This window comes from Folsomia candida, unplaced genomic scaffold (assembly GCF_002217175.1).
Source record: "Folsomia candida strain VU population unplaced genomic scaffold, ASM221717v1 Fcan01_Sc003, whole genome shotgun sequence".
Classification (NCBI taxonomy): domain Eukaryota; kingdom Metazoa; phylum Arthropoda; class Collembola; order Entomobryomorpha; family Isotomidae; genus Folsomia; species Folsomia candida.
This window is the reverse complement of record NW_019091195.1, coordinates 6,227,477-6,244,545: the sequence shown is the minus strand read 5'-3', so window position 1 is coordinate 6,244,545 and position 17,069 is coordinate 6,227,477. Positions and strand designations below refer to the sequence as shown.

The window sequence follows — 17,069 nt, the reverse complement described above, 5'->3', positions numbered from 1 at the left end:
ACTATGGAATGTCGCAATGACTGTTTGCTGGCACCTTTGTTCAAATGATGCTTGTAGTGTTGCATGCACAAACCGTGTTAATAAATTTCGATACTCATTACTCAACCTATCTGTCAAATGGCGTGTTGAATATGTTTCAAGCTCATAAGATGATGAAGACAATGATAAATGAAGCAATTTCAAACTAGTGTATGGAGATATTTATTACGAGATGAGGTTGAGAGTAGTAAAGTTTCACGTACCAGTGTCTAAATCCGTTTCAACAATCCCCGTGCGTGGCAGTGTGAATGACTTGGTCGTGTCCTTTTCTTTACTGTCATCCTTGTCCTTGTTGGACCCACGATAATAATATTTCTCGGCTGCGGACTTGAGTAGTTTGTACCACTCCCGTTCATTCTTTTGCCCTGTTTCTGACATGTGGGATTTTTTCGGGGATTTCTTGGACTCTGGCTTTTCTGGTGATTTCGACTGCTTGGGCGAAGAAAGAGAAGAATCAACGGTCACCACTATCTTTTGTTCAGGTGAAGCTGACTGTTGTCGCACCATATCTTCAATCAGTTCCAAGTCTGGATGGGATTTAGAAATTATGACCCTGTTCTTGGACGTCTCCTCTTTAAACTGACTTAATTTCCTGTCCAAGTCTGACATACTCCTTCCATTCGGACTCACTGGTGGAGATGGAGTTGACGATTCAGTTGTAGTGGCACCACTGCTGTAGAATTGCTTTCGTTTCGCAAAACTCCTCATTTCTTTTGGTGGTGGTGGTGATGAGACGTGGCGTTTCTCTGGAGTGCTGGAGGATGATTTGTCCATTCGCATCTGAATGTTTTTGATTCCGGCAATTTCGTCAAGAATGTTTTCAAATGCTGCGTGTGACTCATCCGGCTCATTATCAAAGTCACTGCTCGGCGTATAATTTAGTATGACTGGAGTGGTAGACGGCTGACTGGACTTTTTAAGAATGGGTTGTGTGGGCATCGTTTTATTGGGTTGTTGAGCTGACGAAGTGGAGGACTTTGTTCCGTTGTTGGAAGAACTGCCATTAAAATTGACAGCATTCTGAGCCTTTAGCGGTTGCACTACTGCCTCATCCATTTTGGGATGAACCTTTTGCTTTTTCGGTTTGCTTCCGCTAAGCCTAATTTTTGACAGACGCTCGAAAAATCCTGGTTTGTTGCCTTTGCCGCTACCAGTCTTGTTCTCCTTCGAAGCATCAGTCTCTTTCTCCTTGTTACTGGTACTACTTGCCTCCTTGTTATCTCGTTGCTCTTTTTGTAAATCTCCCCCCGAAACGCTCTTTTTGCCCAAACCAAATCCTTTGGATGATTTTTTCTTGTTTAATGAGGAAGATGAATTGTTCTTGCTGTCACTTTTGCTGCTTCCAAATTTACCAAAGGTGGTCCCGTTCGAATCATCGGCAAACATTTTGGGAAATATTTGTTGTTGGGGTTGTCGTTGTTGCAGACCTTCATCCATTCCTACGGGTGGAGGAGGTATCTCAAAAGAAGAAGACGAAAAGTGGACAGGCTGGGGTGTCGGCGAATGAGATTTTCTTTGTGGTTTTGGCTTCAGTGGGGGCTTTCCTGATGGATAATTAACTTGTGCACCACTTTCTTCTATGCACACGTCAATATGTGTTTGTGCGTGGGCTGCATTTTCACACTGACTAAGCAAATCTGGCATCATAGACAAGGTACTATTTGTCTGTGGCTCTATGGCCACACTGACATCTTCGTACAAATCCAGCACCCCGTTATTATCCAGTTGGTTTGTTGTGTGGGAAGACGCACTAGTGAAATGCATACCTTCTTTCCTTGGTCCGTCGTCCATTATAAAATCTCCATCCAAATGGTCCTCGTCCACTGGGGAACGTGCTCTATTTGGTTGTTGTGTGTGCAAGGCAAGGGTCAACTTACGTTCCAAATCGTCATCATCTTCTTCATCATCATCATCATCTCCACCTTGGAGAAAGGATGATCGCATTTGCACTTTCTCCACCAGAATGGGAGGACCCCTTCCGGGTGAAGGTTGGCGTTGTTGCCGGAAAGGATTATCTCCCACTGTTGGACTATTTTTATTATTATGCACCGTGTCCGTCATTTCCAGAGGTCTCACTAAACTGTTCACATTGACAACGTTCCCAACACTTTCACTATTACTAGCAGCACTGCTGAGCAAGGAGGGTGACACTATCCCACTTTCCGCACGACCAGTTTGCAATTGTTGTTGTTGTTGTGCTGCAAATACAATGTCTTCGGTGGAGCCAGAAAATTCGGAGCCTTGATCGATATAACTCTCTCTCCAGCTGATTTCTGAGACCACCGGGCTAAAATGAACCCGAGTTCTCGGAGCTTTCACCGGTGGTTCCGGGCAAGAACTGGAAATTGTCTCACTAGTCGCACCACCACTCTGCTGGTCGCCGTCGTTCCAGTCTTCGCCACCAAAAGAAGAAGACGATGTCACGGGCTGAGTAGTTTGTTTGAGACTGGAGCTCAGAGGAAAGTTTGTGCCGGGTACGGGGGCAGGACTTGGCGTTCGAGAGTTTCGACTCATATGAACAACTTCAACTTCGTTTCGGGGTCCATATGTTCTCGTCTTAATTGGGATTCCTCCTGATGGGCTTTGTCTATCACCACCACGACCGGCGTCGACTTCCATTGCGATATGCTTAGCACCTTTTTCAGTCCTGTCAACCTCCCCACTTCCTGGAGAAAAAGAAGACGAAGATTCTGTTTTTCTTACTCCTAGTACATCAGGAGGGTGATGGGAAGAAGAAACGGGGCAACTATTTGTCGAGTCGTCGTCTGCAACAACGTCGTCTCCATTAAGAGGATTACTATTCGAACTCGTCCTTTTACTAAATCCGTCTTTGGTAAAAACCTTATTATTCGGTATGGATAGTGGAGAAGCTGGAGTTGTAGCAATGGAGGTTCCTATACCACTGGGAAGGGAATCTCTTTCATTGAGAAAGACGAGGCGTTTAGAGGGTAGCGAAGGAGCAACAGCTACGGACCCAAGGGAGTGAAGACCCAATGAAATAGTGAATTGGTCTGGGTGATTTCCACACGTGATATCTTCCAGATGCAAATGCCCTGATGCTCGGTCGTATCTCGTAGTAGTATTATTATGGGTTGTTTCTTCTTCTGTTATTTCGTGGTTCTTGTCCCCTTCTTCGTAGTCAAGTTGTGTTATGCTGCCAGCGTTGTTGGGGTTGGGACGATGAGTTGTAAAATGAGAATGCGAAGATGGGAAGCCGTAGGATGGTAACTCTGATGAATCAGTTGTGCTGTGAATGGATTGGAAAGAAGAAGAAGGCAAGCGAACTGATTCCGTTCCGAACCGTTCCAAACTCTCCTGCTTCTTAGCAGAATTGAGAGATGCGAGAAATTTCGGGTGGGAAGAACGTCCAAAAAATCCAAAATTAGACTGCCCTAAAATAGACCCCTCTTCTGTTTTACCACCAGAATGCCTCTTCTTGTTCTCCGATTCGGATTCGGATTCTCCTACTGCTTGATGAGAGAGATGAAATACTGGTGCTGGTGCTGCGGACGAATCTAATTGACTAAACTTTTTTACGTCTGCCACACCTATGTGCATAGGGTGGATAGGTTTTACTGCTCCAACTAACCCCGCGTGATTATCCGATGATCCCTCACGAATACGACCAATAACTGATGCTGATGACGACGATGAATGTTTATGTTTGTCAACTCCACATTCACTTTTATTCACTTTGTCTACTGTTGGCTGATGGACAACATCCGTACTTGAGGAATATTCCGAGTTAACTGATCTTGAAGGTTTTATCTCAATCTGCTGGCCCACTGCCTCGTTTTGTGGTGGTGGTAGCTTTGCTGCTATCTCACTCTTCTGCTCACCATTAACGTTATTATTGGTTGGATGAGCATGATCTTGCTCCAACAGATCACTTCTGGGATGATGTAATGAAATTTTTGCGTTTTTAATGCCAGCACAACTCGTCTCCCCAACTTGTGCTGGCCAATAAGTGGGTTCAATTGAATTACTGCCACCACTTGTGCCATTAGCATGAACATGGTCCTTCTGACCAGCATGAGCATCACCACCATCATGGGAGGATAGCAAAGGTGAAGTAAAAAGTTTATGGGGAGCAGCAGACCTCATGTTCGCAACATCAACAATATTTTTTTGCCCATCCTCATGAAGCTGCTGCTGGTGCTGCATTCCATTCTGCTCAAAACTTTGCATCAAGGTTGACACTGGCCCACTTTCCCCATTTATTGCCAAGTTACCACCAGCAGTATCACCACAAATGGGTTCACGCGTTGTGGGGGGAGATGAGATGCTGCTGCTTTGACGCTTTGTTGTGGGTTCCGAGTTCACAAAGCTATCCAATTCAACGGCACATTCCACACACTCAAACTCACTTTCACTCTGGCTTCGTTGCCTTTGAATAGGACGAGTTATTTTGCTTGTGGGTGGATCCACTGCTGAGCTAGAAACATGATCCGCACCATCTTTCATGTCATTACTTTGTTGACGATGAGACGACGACGACAACATCTCTATCGAACCTCCACCTTGACATATGGATGATGATGGCAATAAGTAATCATGCGGAGGTGGAAAACTATTTGTAGTACACTCTTCGTCTGGCACCCCTTCTCTTATTTCCATTTCTGACGAATAAGGCACTTGACAATGCACCACAGAACCACCACCCACTCTTCTATCTTGGTTTTGAGAGTTATTCATCAAGGTTCTTGATTCTGCATCTACACCATTGTTGTTCTTACGATGGAGTGAAATATGGGATTCTGTCGCCAAAGAAGGACAGTTGTTTGTGCGATTTCTAGTGCTCTCGTGCTGAGTTGAGTCGTTTTTTTCAATTGCTGATGGGAATGATAATAATGGTTTCGTTTCAGCCACCTTAGAATTACGTTGATCGAGGTTGGTGTCAATTTTTACGCAAGAATTCGTTAAGCTGGCGGATTGAGGAGTGACGTGGTAGTTCAAGGAATTGAGGCTATCTGAATCTCTATCAGGGATGATGCCGACGAGTTCGGCAGAACTACCAGAACTAGAACTACCAGTAGTAGGAGATAGCGTGCAGCAATCTTTCGCTTCGTCAGCTTTCCCTCCTGTTCCTGCTACTACTTTGGTGGTGAAGTTTCGCAAATCCGCCGTAGTATCTGATGATGTTGAATACGGGTGGAGTCCACATTCCTGTTTGGTCTTGGAGGAACAATTACATTCAAAGGTGGAGAAATTGGATGAAAGCGAAGATGCTGCTGCGGGTTTGGTCGGCTGGTCATTGATGGAAATGAGCAATTTCGTCTCAAATGGAATACTTGCAGCAAAAGCACCCGGCCCTGCCTTATGATTACTTGGTTGTGGCTGTGGACTTTCAATTTGAAGAGAATCACTCGCATCCACTTTGCCCTGATGAAAATTGGATAAAGAGTTATGTGTAATGGTTCCAATCTCATCTGTAACATTCTCCGCTCCGCCTCTCACTACTCCGACGTCCTTCTCCGCATAATAGTTGTGGTGGGGCGCAGGTTGTGCAGTCACGACACTTTCTCCATTCGTCACGCATCCCTGATTTCCCTTTAATTCTTCCTTTAACTTCCCCGAGAAATCCACCACTGACGATGATTCGTTATTATTTAAACTCGGGATGCTGTTTATGCTTGGACTATTACTCCCAGCATCTGAGGACGAGGAGAGAGATGAGAATACTAATGGATTCAGGGCGAATTCAGATTTGGCAATGTATGCTTTGGCACTTTCTTCGCCTCCATCTTCTTGCTGCTCAGGTTCGTCAGAAAAGCTCTCACTGCTCCGTTTGATGGGATGACGACGACTTCCAGCCAATGTCCCTTCGGGTCCAATACCACTATCTTCTGACAAATTCTCGGATGAATGTACAATTCCAGATGTGGTGGACGTGGAACTGGATGAGGCTGTCGACGTAGACGATGAAGAGTGAGAGGGGGTTGTCTTTGTGATATGGAATGTCGGTGGGAACCCTGGCCCATAACAAGGAGAAGAGTGATGAGATGGAAGGGACTGGGACTCCTCTTCGCCACCTCTTTCAGGGCAGCTGACGCCCGGAACATCATTTGTGGAACAGGAAGTAAGATTGCAATCGGGTCCAGAAGAGCCGCCGCCGCCACCACCACCACCGGGTTCTATATCTTCCTTAATGTAATGGAACGAAGGGAATGTGTCTGCTTTTGAGAACAGGAGTTCAGTACCTGAAAGGGCGTTGAGACTATCAAAACTGCGAAAGGACTTGAGCTTTGAGGAGCTGGCAGAAGATGAAGTTGTGGACTCCAAAGACCGACGATTTCTTCCACTTCCAAACAGCATCCCAGAGCTAAATGAGTTATTATTTCCTCCCCCAGTTCCACTTCCAGCTAGGGAAAATTCTGCTAGGACAACTCCTCCAGATTCTGCTTTCTCCGAGTCATCTGATGAGCTAACTTCCTCCTCCTCGTCCTCTTCAGATCCAGGTGAAGAGTAAAAGAAATCCTCTTCTGCTACTTCATGCGGTTCTGAGGAGTCGGATGAAGATGGTGACAACGACGACCCAAATGTTTCTTTACTTACGACGTTACCCAAGGGCAACTCGCTTTCACCACCACCGTCTTTTTTGCTGTCCCTGTCACCACTACTGCTCACCGAGTTATTCTCAACTTTTTCACTAACCACTTTCTCCTTTCTCTGGGGCACTATGAAATCATCCTCGCTGGAGAATACTGTCCTTTCACCGTCGTGACTTGCAGATCTTTTAAGAACAACTCCGTCCCTGAGAAATGCTGCTCGGCCATCGTCATTTTCATAATCGTGATGAAATAGTTTGACATGTTTCTCTAGAGGTTGGTCAAGCAAATGTAATTGGTGGCCAAATGCTGCAAATCCTGACCTGCGTCTGGGTTCCATCAACGTCTCCTCAAATGCGAGATCAAGTTGGTCCAAGAGATGCAAATCCTCGAGCTCAAAAGGCCTTTTGAAATTAAGAAAAATCATATTCAACTTAGTATGTACTTGATCATACGTTTTGGCATTAAATAAACTTGCCTTGAGCTTGCCGAGGAGCGAAAGGTGGATTGGACAGATAAATCTTCAACATTGTCGACAGACTTTAGCTTGGAGTTTGTGGTTACGGATGGGACGACTGATGAGACTGACTGATTGTTATTGTTGTTGCACAATTGGGAGTGGTTGTGGTGTTGTTGCACCTGATTGTCAACTCTGATCACGGAGTCTGTGTCAGTATCGCTGTCATTAGCATTCCACCAATGACGACCTGAGCACCCCTCCTCCTCGTCGAACTCTTCATCCGTTTCCTCCAGTATCTGTTCCGATTATGTTCATCATAATAATTCGCACACTAATAGCATGCTTATAATATGCACTACTTAATAGATAAGATAATTACCGTCTCTAGATACCCAGTTACACAGCTGCCAGGGAAAAACTATTTCAGGGATTTACATTATTGTTATTATTCCCAGTTCAATAGAGGGTCGGTTTATGTGCATTTGATTTATTATTTTTTACCTGTGGTTCACCGTACTCCATCACATTATCGGGAAAAACAAACGGGTTTTCCTGAAAGTAAGAAACAATTGGGTTAGCTTATTTATTTGTGTGGAACTTTCGATCCGTCTTTAACACGAGATTTTCTTTCATTCCAGGTTCTCTATTTCACTCCCATTTTTCATTCCGTCTGATCCCATTAATCTCTGCCCATCCATCCCACGCACGCTACATTGCGAGTGGCAGTGCTCTTAACAAACGATAAGTCAAGAAAGAAGAACAAGGCGAAAAAAAGGAGCCGTTCTGTGGTGGTGTTGTGCTTCCTTCTTCGTGAGCATTAACAAGATTTTGTGTGTGATTTACAAGAGCATGGCAAATCCTCAAGCTGAGAGACCTCTTTCATGACATTTTATTTTGTAATCTAATCTGCAATTTCAAAATCTCTATTTGGTTTGATAGTGCTTTGGCGTAGGAGGAATGGATTTCCGTTGAGAAAACGGTTCCAGAGATGTCATTATTGATTCCTGTCCACATTTAGATATCAGAAAACAAATTCTATTAGTGCTTCTTAAATTATGACAAAGTTTCAAATTTTCATGGCGTCGTACCCAATTGATAAGTACAACGGATGTTATTTTATGCGCATATACTTAACCAAGCAAAAAAATATTCGCAGCTGTACGTTTATTTCAATGCCATTCAATTCTTTGATTATGCAATTATTTTCATATGAAATTGCTTTCTGTTATAAGGCTGCACATGAACCAAGATTTCCAAAGGTTTCCTTCTTTGACATGCGGTTAAAAACACATCTCCAGGCTCCATAACACAAACTTCAGTGCAAACAGTGCGTCACAAGAAAAGTTACATGAGTACATATGTACTTGCAAAAGGTATTTTTAGGAAAACTTTCTCCTTTACATAAGTATCGTTTCAATGTTTTCCCAGAATTTTAGGCTGTACAGTCATGATTGATTAAATATTAATCAATCTTAGAAAACAAAAATATTACGAGGAAACCTGCAAAAACTGTCGTATGCCTGGGGTTAATAATTATCCTTGTATATGATTATCTGTATTTGTGCCAATAGTTGCATGAAACTGGTATATATGTAAATAGTAAGATTGGAATAAAATGAGATTTAGCGTACTAAAATGTTGATCAACAAGAACTTCGATACGATGAAATGTGTAATTCCAAGCATTGCGTGGCAATCGCAAACACATTCAACAAATAGCATCTCAAGTTGAGGGGAGGGGGTCCATTAATTGAGACTTTTCCCATTTATCCCCCATCGTCTCCTCCCTCGTGCAACATCATCCCACAGAATGGGATCTTGATTTGACTCTAGATATTATCGGATAATGAAGTAACAAGTAAATAGCAAAAAGTTGGTTCCCAGAGGAAAAATTGTTTGGCAGATCTGCCCCTATTATTTAACTTTACTTATTGAAGTAGTATGCAGTTCTCAGGAAAGTTTCTAGAAATTCTGCAATGATGGTGCTCTGTCTTCTGGACGATCATTATATCCTCCCCTCACCCTCCTACACGTTTGTTTGCCTGCAGCCATCCAACGTACATTGGCAGAAGAATTGCTTCACTTCTTCATTTGGGACAAGTTGTTTTATAACGGAAGTGGAATAAAACCGTGGGTCACGTTTCTTAAATCAAGTTAAGCTCTCCATTCTCCTCCAATTCTTCAGTCCAAGTCAATAGGATTAGATAATGACTTTATTATTGCAAAGTAGAAAGAGTTGGAATTGGAATAGTCTTCAAGTTTGAAAATAAGCCAGCAGCCAGCACAACTTTGTTTACAATAGCATAAAGCTGTCATTTCATATTTTAGATAATTCTGAGAGTTATACTCGTATGCATACGAGTGTAAAGTACAAGGTACATGCCTTTGCTGGGGTTGGTCTATTTTAAAACTATCCTGTCCAAAGTCATAGCTGAATGATTATAATACTTTGATATTCTTGAAAATAATTATTTCAGCTGTGACATACAATACATAAATTTAATGGAATTGCAATTGTACGTGTAACACAATAAAATTAATTTCCTTGATCGTATCAAATTTCTTGACGCATTATGCAAAGTTAGACTTTTACAAGTTAAAAGCCAGGCATAAATGAAACAAACGCGTCATATTTATCTCGATATGTCAATCTATAATATCTCAGTGACCCATAAATAAGAAGTAAATACATATTATGCATTCTTGCTTTTTGACAAACAAATGCTTAATAATAGAATTTCAAGAAATCTATCAAAGCTTAACTTTCAACTGTGAATTTTAGGAAAATGTTGGCGAGTGACGCACGATCGTATCATTAAATGAAAGACTATTTCATGTTTGTGTTAAAATTAATTATTTTTGGGTGGATAGCGGCTTAATTTCATTAAAACTTCTAATCGTAGGATGTACATACACATCTCTCATTCTCCTCGAAGAGACGATTCTCTGATTTGGCAAATTAAATATTCATATTTAATATTAAAATTAAAAAATAATGAATGTGAAGATTCTAACTGTTGAGTTTGCATAATTAAATAGTAATTTTACCAGCAATCTGTTCAGAATTAGACAGGCAGAATATCACTCTCATAAAATTCTCATATCACTTGTGTTATGAACATACACACATATTATGAGCATGAGGATCAACCCAAATTGCAAGTGCAACGATATGTTTTCCTCCACTACCGTTATAAATTATTCAGATTTGATGGGGATGAATCGGCACCTATTTAATGCATTTATGAGTAAGAAATAAATAATTCGACAAGCAGATCCGCCGACTATTTCAAAAGTGGAAATACTCTATTGCATTATGTTCCCCACATGAAAAGAATTAAAACTTACCAATTTTTTCGGGCGCCAAAATTTCCCTTGGGGGGTTATGAGAATAATGGGAGATTTATATGGTGCACATAGGGCACAGCATAGCTATGGGAGGGGTTGAAGAAATTTTAGAAACAAAATTTTGTTAGACTCTCTGGATCAGTACACCGATAGGTTTTTCGAACCGAGTTGGAATTCCGACTTTCAGGGGTTTTTCGCAGCGACGCAAGATTGACTCAAAAATTGGTTTTTCGCTATGAAGAAAAAGTATGACGAAATGTTCATACGTTAGCGTTTCACCAATTTTTACTACGTTGCAAATTATTAGTAGTAGAATAAAGGTTAAATTACCCAAAAAGTTGAAATCGACCTGCGTGACCTTTTCCGGAGATCCAAAGGTCACAATGTCAAAGGTCACATTGCCCGATAAATGGGGTATCGTTGGAAAGGTATTAGCGAGAAGATTCAGAATATGTATACCTTGTGGGGTCTGAAATCACTCCCCGCAAACATAGAGCCAGAAGAATATTTTTGAGTTTTTCCCATGCATGCTTCCGTGTTAGCTCCCAATCCACTGCTGTGTTAAATTCTGGACAACTGTCGATTTTCGCTCGTTTGCCTCTAGACTTACAGGGAGTGATTTCTGACCCCACAAAGTATACATATTCTGAATTCTCTCGCCAATACCTTTCCAACGATACCCCATTTATCGGGCAATGTGACCTTTGACATTGTGACCTTTGGATCTCCGGAAAAGGTCACGCAGGTCGATTTCAACTTTTTGGGTAATTTAACCTTTATTCTACTACTAATAATTTGCAACGTAGTAAAAATTGGTGAAACGCTAACGTATGAACATTTCGTCATACTTTTTCTTCATAGCGAAAAACCAATTTTTGAGTCAATCTTGCGTCGCTGCGAAAAACCCCTGAAAGTCGGAATTCCAACTCGGTTCGAAAAACCTATCGGTGTACTGATCCAGAGAGTCTAACAAAATTTTGTTTCTAAAATTTCTTCAACCCCTCCCATAGCTATGCTGTGCCCTATGTGCACCATATAAATCTCCCATTATTCTCATAACCCCCCAAGGGAAATTTTGGCGCCCGAAAAAATTGGTAAGTTTTAATTCTTTTCATGTGGGGAACATAATGCAATAGAGTATTTCCACTTTTGAAATAGTCGGCGGATCTGCTTGTCGAATCATTTAATTCTTACTCTTATGTGATGTAAGCGCCACGTGAGGCTTGCAAGCTTGCATTTCCTGATAACCAAGTACAGCTTCAATTAAAGTGTAAAATATGAATTAGTGATTCAAACTGTGCAATAATTTATTCGCCTTAGAATCACGCACACAGGCGGATCATATCTCAACTTGAGTTGGGAAATTTGTATGTACATAGATTTTTACTCACTCTAAATGATGAATACAAATTCAATCACGATTTTTTTCTTGCATGCATTGCTTCTCTCCCTTCTCTTTTAAAAACATTACTTTTTTGACGCTTATCAGTTTCAGTTGCGAAGCTCGTTCTCATAAAATATCGCAGCCGTCACCAATTTTCAAACCGTGTCTATCTCACTTCTTGATTTTCTGAGACTGAGACTTGATATGTAGAATAAACTCATTGGCAAGTACTTATTTGTTAACGTTGCAACACGGCACGGCTGGCTGGGGAGAAGTCCACTGCATAATTTTTACTTTGACGAGGATGCGAAGTAAATCATGAGTGTGTGTGATACTTCATCTGTCATCGTAAACAATCAACGTCAGTATGCACTACATGTACATGAGCATTCGTTGATATCATTAATTTTCATCGTTGGTTCAAGTAATAAATGGAAAACATTACAAGCATGTTATCAGGCCAAACTGTAACCAAGTGTGATTTATGTCCATAAATTCGGATGAGAAAAGCGACAAGTACTTTGGTCATTAAAATATGCTGCGTTTTTAAATTGTGTGAACTCATCAACTGAATGAGCATATTACCCAGAAAGAAACCCAAGTAAGCAAGTAGCTCAATGGCGACGTTTGAAAGAAGGATGGTAATATGTAGATTAATATTACGGGACCGCAGCAATAATCGGAATATTGCGTCCTGTCGACAACGATAATGGAGGCCAATTTACTAGCAATATATAGAAATCATAGACATTTGTATGGACGCAAAATCAATGGTGGCCACTTAAACTGTAGGTTTTGCAACACCCGTTCCTAATTTACAAATCACCACAATCATTTTATTGCCAAAGATTTTCTTGTCATTATATTCGAAACATCAAAGAAGCTCATCTTTTTTACAAACTCACATGATTATGCTTTTCGAACCAACAATGTATGTATGTATGAATGAATGGCATCTCTATATCTATGCACATATTTCTGCAAATGGCTACAACGGTTTGCAAATCATTAGAATGTCACAACTTAATCAACATGCACTTCATTATCGCATTGCTGCCGGCTACCACTTACAAATTATTCCATTCTTTGACTTTGACAGTGAACGGCAATTTTTCTCATGCTGCAACAAAAATTCCACTTTAAGTGGGATTATCAGAACTCAGAAGTACACATCATAATTAGAACGATGCTCGAAGTATTTGTGTCAACAAGCGACAAACAGCAAGAAAACAACAATCTCTCAGTTTATGACAAACGGATGCTATCTACTTAAAAATTGAAAATCCTATACCGTCGCATTTTGCCACCGTCGTAGTTGCATTCTTAAATACATACGACAGGTACTTTGTCAAGCAGAAAATTCATGTCCATCAATTGCTAGTTATTTATCTTCGCCGGCAAAAATCACAATGGGATTCAATTCACTACCCACCCATTCAAAATTGAGGAGGACAGTGGTCTTCTTGTTAATTTACTTCAAAATGCGGCGTGAACAATTTATGCGAAGATAAAGATATAATGACCCACTAGAGTCACATTAGAGACAATTATTTCTAAACAGTTTACAGAAATAAGTACATACAACAAATGAGATTCAGTATTCATTCTTCTGCTGCAAGAAAAAATGTGACCGATTTTAGAAGCTTAATCGTTCCTTAACTTGCTGTCACAATTAGCATAACTGTATAACCCGAGATCTGAACTTTGCGTAAGTACATAATATACATTCGTTCGTGTATGTATGTCTTTTAGTGAATGACACCAATATCATGAGCATGAAATACTTTGTGATGAGCAAAAAATACAAACAAATCAAAATAGCCAACCAAAAATAATTAACTTACAGAAAAACTGCTGCCAGTTCCATTATCATCACATTCCTCAGCACTACCATTCTGTAATCCAAAGGAGCTGACGCCAGAAAATTCATTGTGTCCTAAATGCTGTTGTAGTGAAAGTTTGTGGTGAAAGAACTGAAAGTCGCCATAATCTCCGTTTTCTGCTCCTTGGATTCGGATTTCCATTTCCATCTGCTGCCCCCCCTCGTCTTCCAATGATTCCATGTGACGTTGACTGAAACCTTGCTGACGAGAAAACCCGTCATCCAATGACCTGGAGTTGGCTTCGTTTTGCTGACATTCGTGGTATGCGTTGCCACTGATATTATTTACCAGGTCGAGAAGCGGAGTCAATTTATCATTAAAGCTTTCTTCGACAACAATGGTGTCACCGCTCTGTCGGGAGGACAAATAATTGGCAACTTGATCCGACCCTTGATCTGATCCTACTTCCATTTTTGGTGCCAATTTATGATCCATATTATTTAATTTATATTGACATCTGAAAAATAAATAATAAACAAAAAGTTGCAAATAAAACAGAAAATAAAAAAAATACACACCATTCAAGTAAATAAACGAAGCATCAATTAATAGTTCGCATTAAATCAGAAGACCGATGAATCATGAAACATAATGTGAAGCGCATGTTTTGATGCGTTATGGCCTTGTTTTATCCGAAATTGATAACAATTCTGTGTGATAATGGCCAAATCTTCCGGCAAACCTTTATGACATTGGGTTAACGATTTTGATTTAACAATTCGTACCAACAAAATTGAAATTACAGGAATTTAGTTTAATGGCCAAACGCAGTTTTGCTATTCTTTTGAAATCGTGAAACATTTGTTCAATTTATCGTAAGCGGTTTGTTTGTTTCATCAACATTATGTAGTACTTTTAAAATCTAAACTTCAACAACGCCGGTTGTGTTGCCGGTCATGACTTCTAAATGGGTTGGAAAGTTAGAGTAATCAATTCGACGAAGAATTTGTCCCAATCTCCATCCATTTATGATTTCGTGATCATCATTTGCATATCCCCAATTATGCTCGTATCAACTTATTTTTAAGCCATTTATCCTTATGATCATAGTATAAATAACTTATCGATAATCATTTCGTATAACTTTCATTGTCAAACTAACATAATTTCCAACATTTACATTTACATTTCACGTTAAATGGAAATTGACATAAAAAAGTAAATGGATTTCTTAACCGCACATTAACATCTTAATATTTATAGTCGAAAGTGTCAATAAATAAAAGTTTTTCAAGCGTAACAGCAAATAATGGGCTTCATCAATATGACTCAAAGGCTGTAATGTGCGTTTAATCGAAATTAAATTCAAAGGATTGCAAACGCTATGTCAAGATTTTTTGCATGGCACAACCAGACTCATGCTCGCAACGCCCTGCTACTCCTGGTGCCTATGTGTATATCAATATTGGAGAACAAAACAAGGGATCTAGAGCAAAGATTGACACTTTCACCGGATTGTCACACCAATGAATAGTCGTCACATTACGTACATACATTCATTTACCTGACTATCTCTCGTGCGCATTTGCACTTTGCTAAATTCTAATAAGCGTCCCTCTCAAATCCTTGCATCAGTCCATCCATTTCATCGCACATAAGAAATTCACGGTTGATAAACTCTTTTTTCGATGGTAAAAATGCACTATCAACAACAACACAGCACATTAATGACACAAACCTCAAATCTCAATAACGAGGACATATGTATCTACACACACTCTCCTTGAATTTTGGACTTTGTCGTCAGTTTTAGATTTTCTTCAACCCCATCGAATGGATTGTCATGTAGGTGCTTAAAATCTGATCACTGATTTGAATGCAGTGAAAGAGCTAGAAAAAGAACGTAAACGACGCTTCTGGGGATGATAAATCCTTCCGCTCATCCTCAGCAGAACGAGCCGATCTCATAAACAGTAAAATATGAATCAAGACAATCATTCCAGCCGAGTATTGAATTCTTCACAAACTAAATTGCGGTTTTCTACAATTTTGGTTTGTCCGTCCAAGGAATCACCAAAGTAAAATATACAGCACAACGTGGCGTCGAGTAGTCAAACGCTGAATATTGGATAAATCTTGGCAATATTTCCGTTATGTGGCAGACAGTGAATAGTGGTTTAGACTGGTTGGTTGTATAAATATATATGCAGTTTTCTCTGGTATTATTCAATCCTCAAATGTCGTTGGGGGTGCACTTCCTGTATGTACAAATGCATGATTTAGGGAATTTGTTGAAAAGCTGCTGCTAAAAATTCTCAAACGTTTTTTCTCAAGAGTTTTTTTCGCTTGCTCGCAGTGGCTTCTTTCCGATGATCTCAACTTTATTTCAGAGTTTAGTCTTCAATGTTCAATATTAGATTTGAAATCAACTTTTCAACCAACCCACGAATGTCAGATCCAAAATTTATGCAGATTATAGATGCTCGAGTTACAACGTGATTGGTTTTTCAGTGTCGTAGTCTATTCTGTATTGTACAGCTAAATTTCCACAAATTCTCTGGGTCTGGCACCCCAACCATTTCGAAACAAGCCCCACCATTCACTGCGCCTAGAATGATAGATGAAGCTCTGCTGTTGTGCTATGTCGCGTTGAGATTGAGGGGTTTGCCATGATGAGAAACTGTTTACTTATTTTTCTTATCACTGTGTATTCTGCGTGAGGTGTATTTTACGTTCAGGTTGACTGTGCATTTCATTAGAGGTAGATAGGACAGGTAATAAGCAAGGGAGTAAGGGCCCAATTTACTACGATATTACAGTGATCGGATTAGCAAGAAGTTCGCACAATGCAATGCATGCTGTGCTATACGGCGATTTGATGAACAAGTTGCTTACGGTAAAATCATTTCGGTTGTTGGTGAATACTTTTGGTTGGTTCTTTGTAATGTAAGTATGTGGCATAAAACTCGCAGTAAAGTGCAGTGGGAGAGGGTACAGCAAATGATTAAGTGATCTCGCATACATAGTTGTAAATATTTAGTTTACTGCGTGGAATACACAAACTTTTGTGTAACATATCGAGATTAAATACCTCAAATTCCTGTATCTCTTGGCTCCCCTATACATAAAGAATAACTGCCCATAAAAATTTAACCTGATTTACCATGGGCAATATTACTGGCGATTCTTACAGTATGGAGCATAAATCAGTGCTACTAAAAATGTGCGAATGTACGAGGGATCGTTGATATGTATGCACATGGTAATTTTGCGTATATCGGGGACATATTATTTTAATCAGGTTTTGAGATATGTACAAACTGCATGTATCAATTTGACAATAATTTGATAATAAAATTGTTTAATCAATTTCAATCGGTTACAATTGATTTCCAACCTTAAGACATTATGAATAGTAAATACGTACAACTGTCCAGCACAAACCAGGAATGCAAAAGTATTGCATGC

The 17,069-nt window shown here is 40.2% G+C and overlaps 1 protein-coding gene across 3 annotated transcripts in view; it reads right to left on the bottom strand.

The window, feature by feature from the left end:
* Positions 1-17,069, bottom strand: part of LOC110845995 (serine-rich adhesin for platelets) — a 41,404-nt gene that overhangs the window by 6,207 nt on the left and 18,128 nt on the right. For 2 of the 3 annotated variants that reach the window (XM_035848939.1, XM_022092578.2), the window contains 5 exons: positions 13,623-14,118; positions 7,549-7,599; positions 7,427-7,465; positions 7,066-7,343; positions 243-6,991 (listed from right to left, as the gene is read on the bottom strand). In XM_035848939.1, coding sequence (XP_035704832.1) covers positions 243-6,991; positions 7,066-7,343; positions 7,427-7,465; positions 7,549-7,599; positions 13,623-14,096 — 7,591 coding nt within the window. In that variant the 5' untranslated portion in view covers positions 14,097-14,118. Of the gene's footprint in view, positions 1-242; positions 6,992-7,065; positions 7,344-7,426; positions 7,466-7,548; positions 7,600-13,622; positions 14,119-15,165; positions 16,165-17,069 lie in introns of those variants that run through there. The other variant, XM_035848940.1, reaches the window with a different exon arrangement.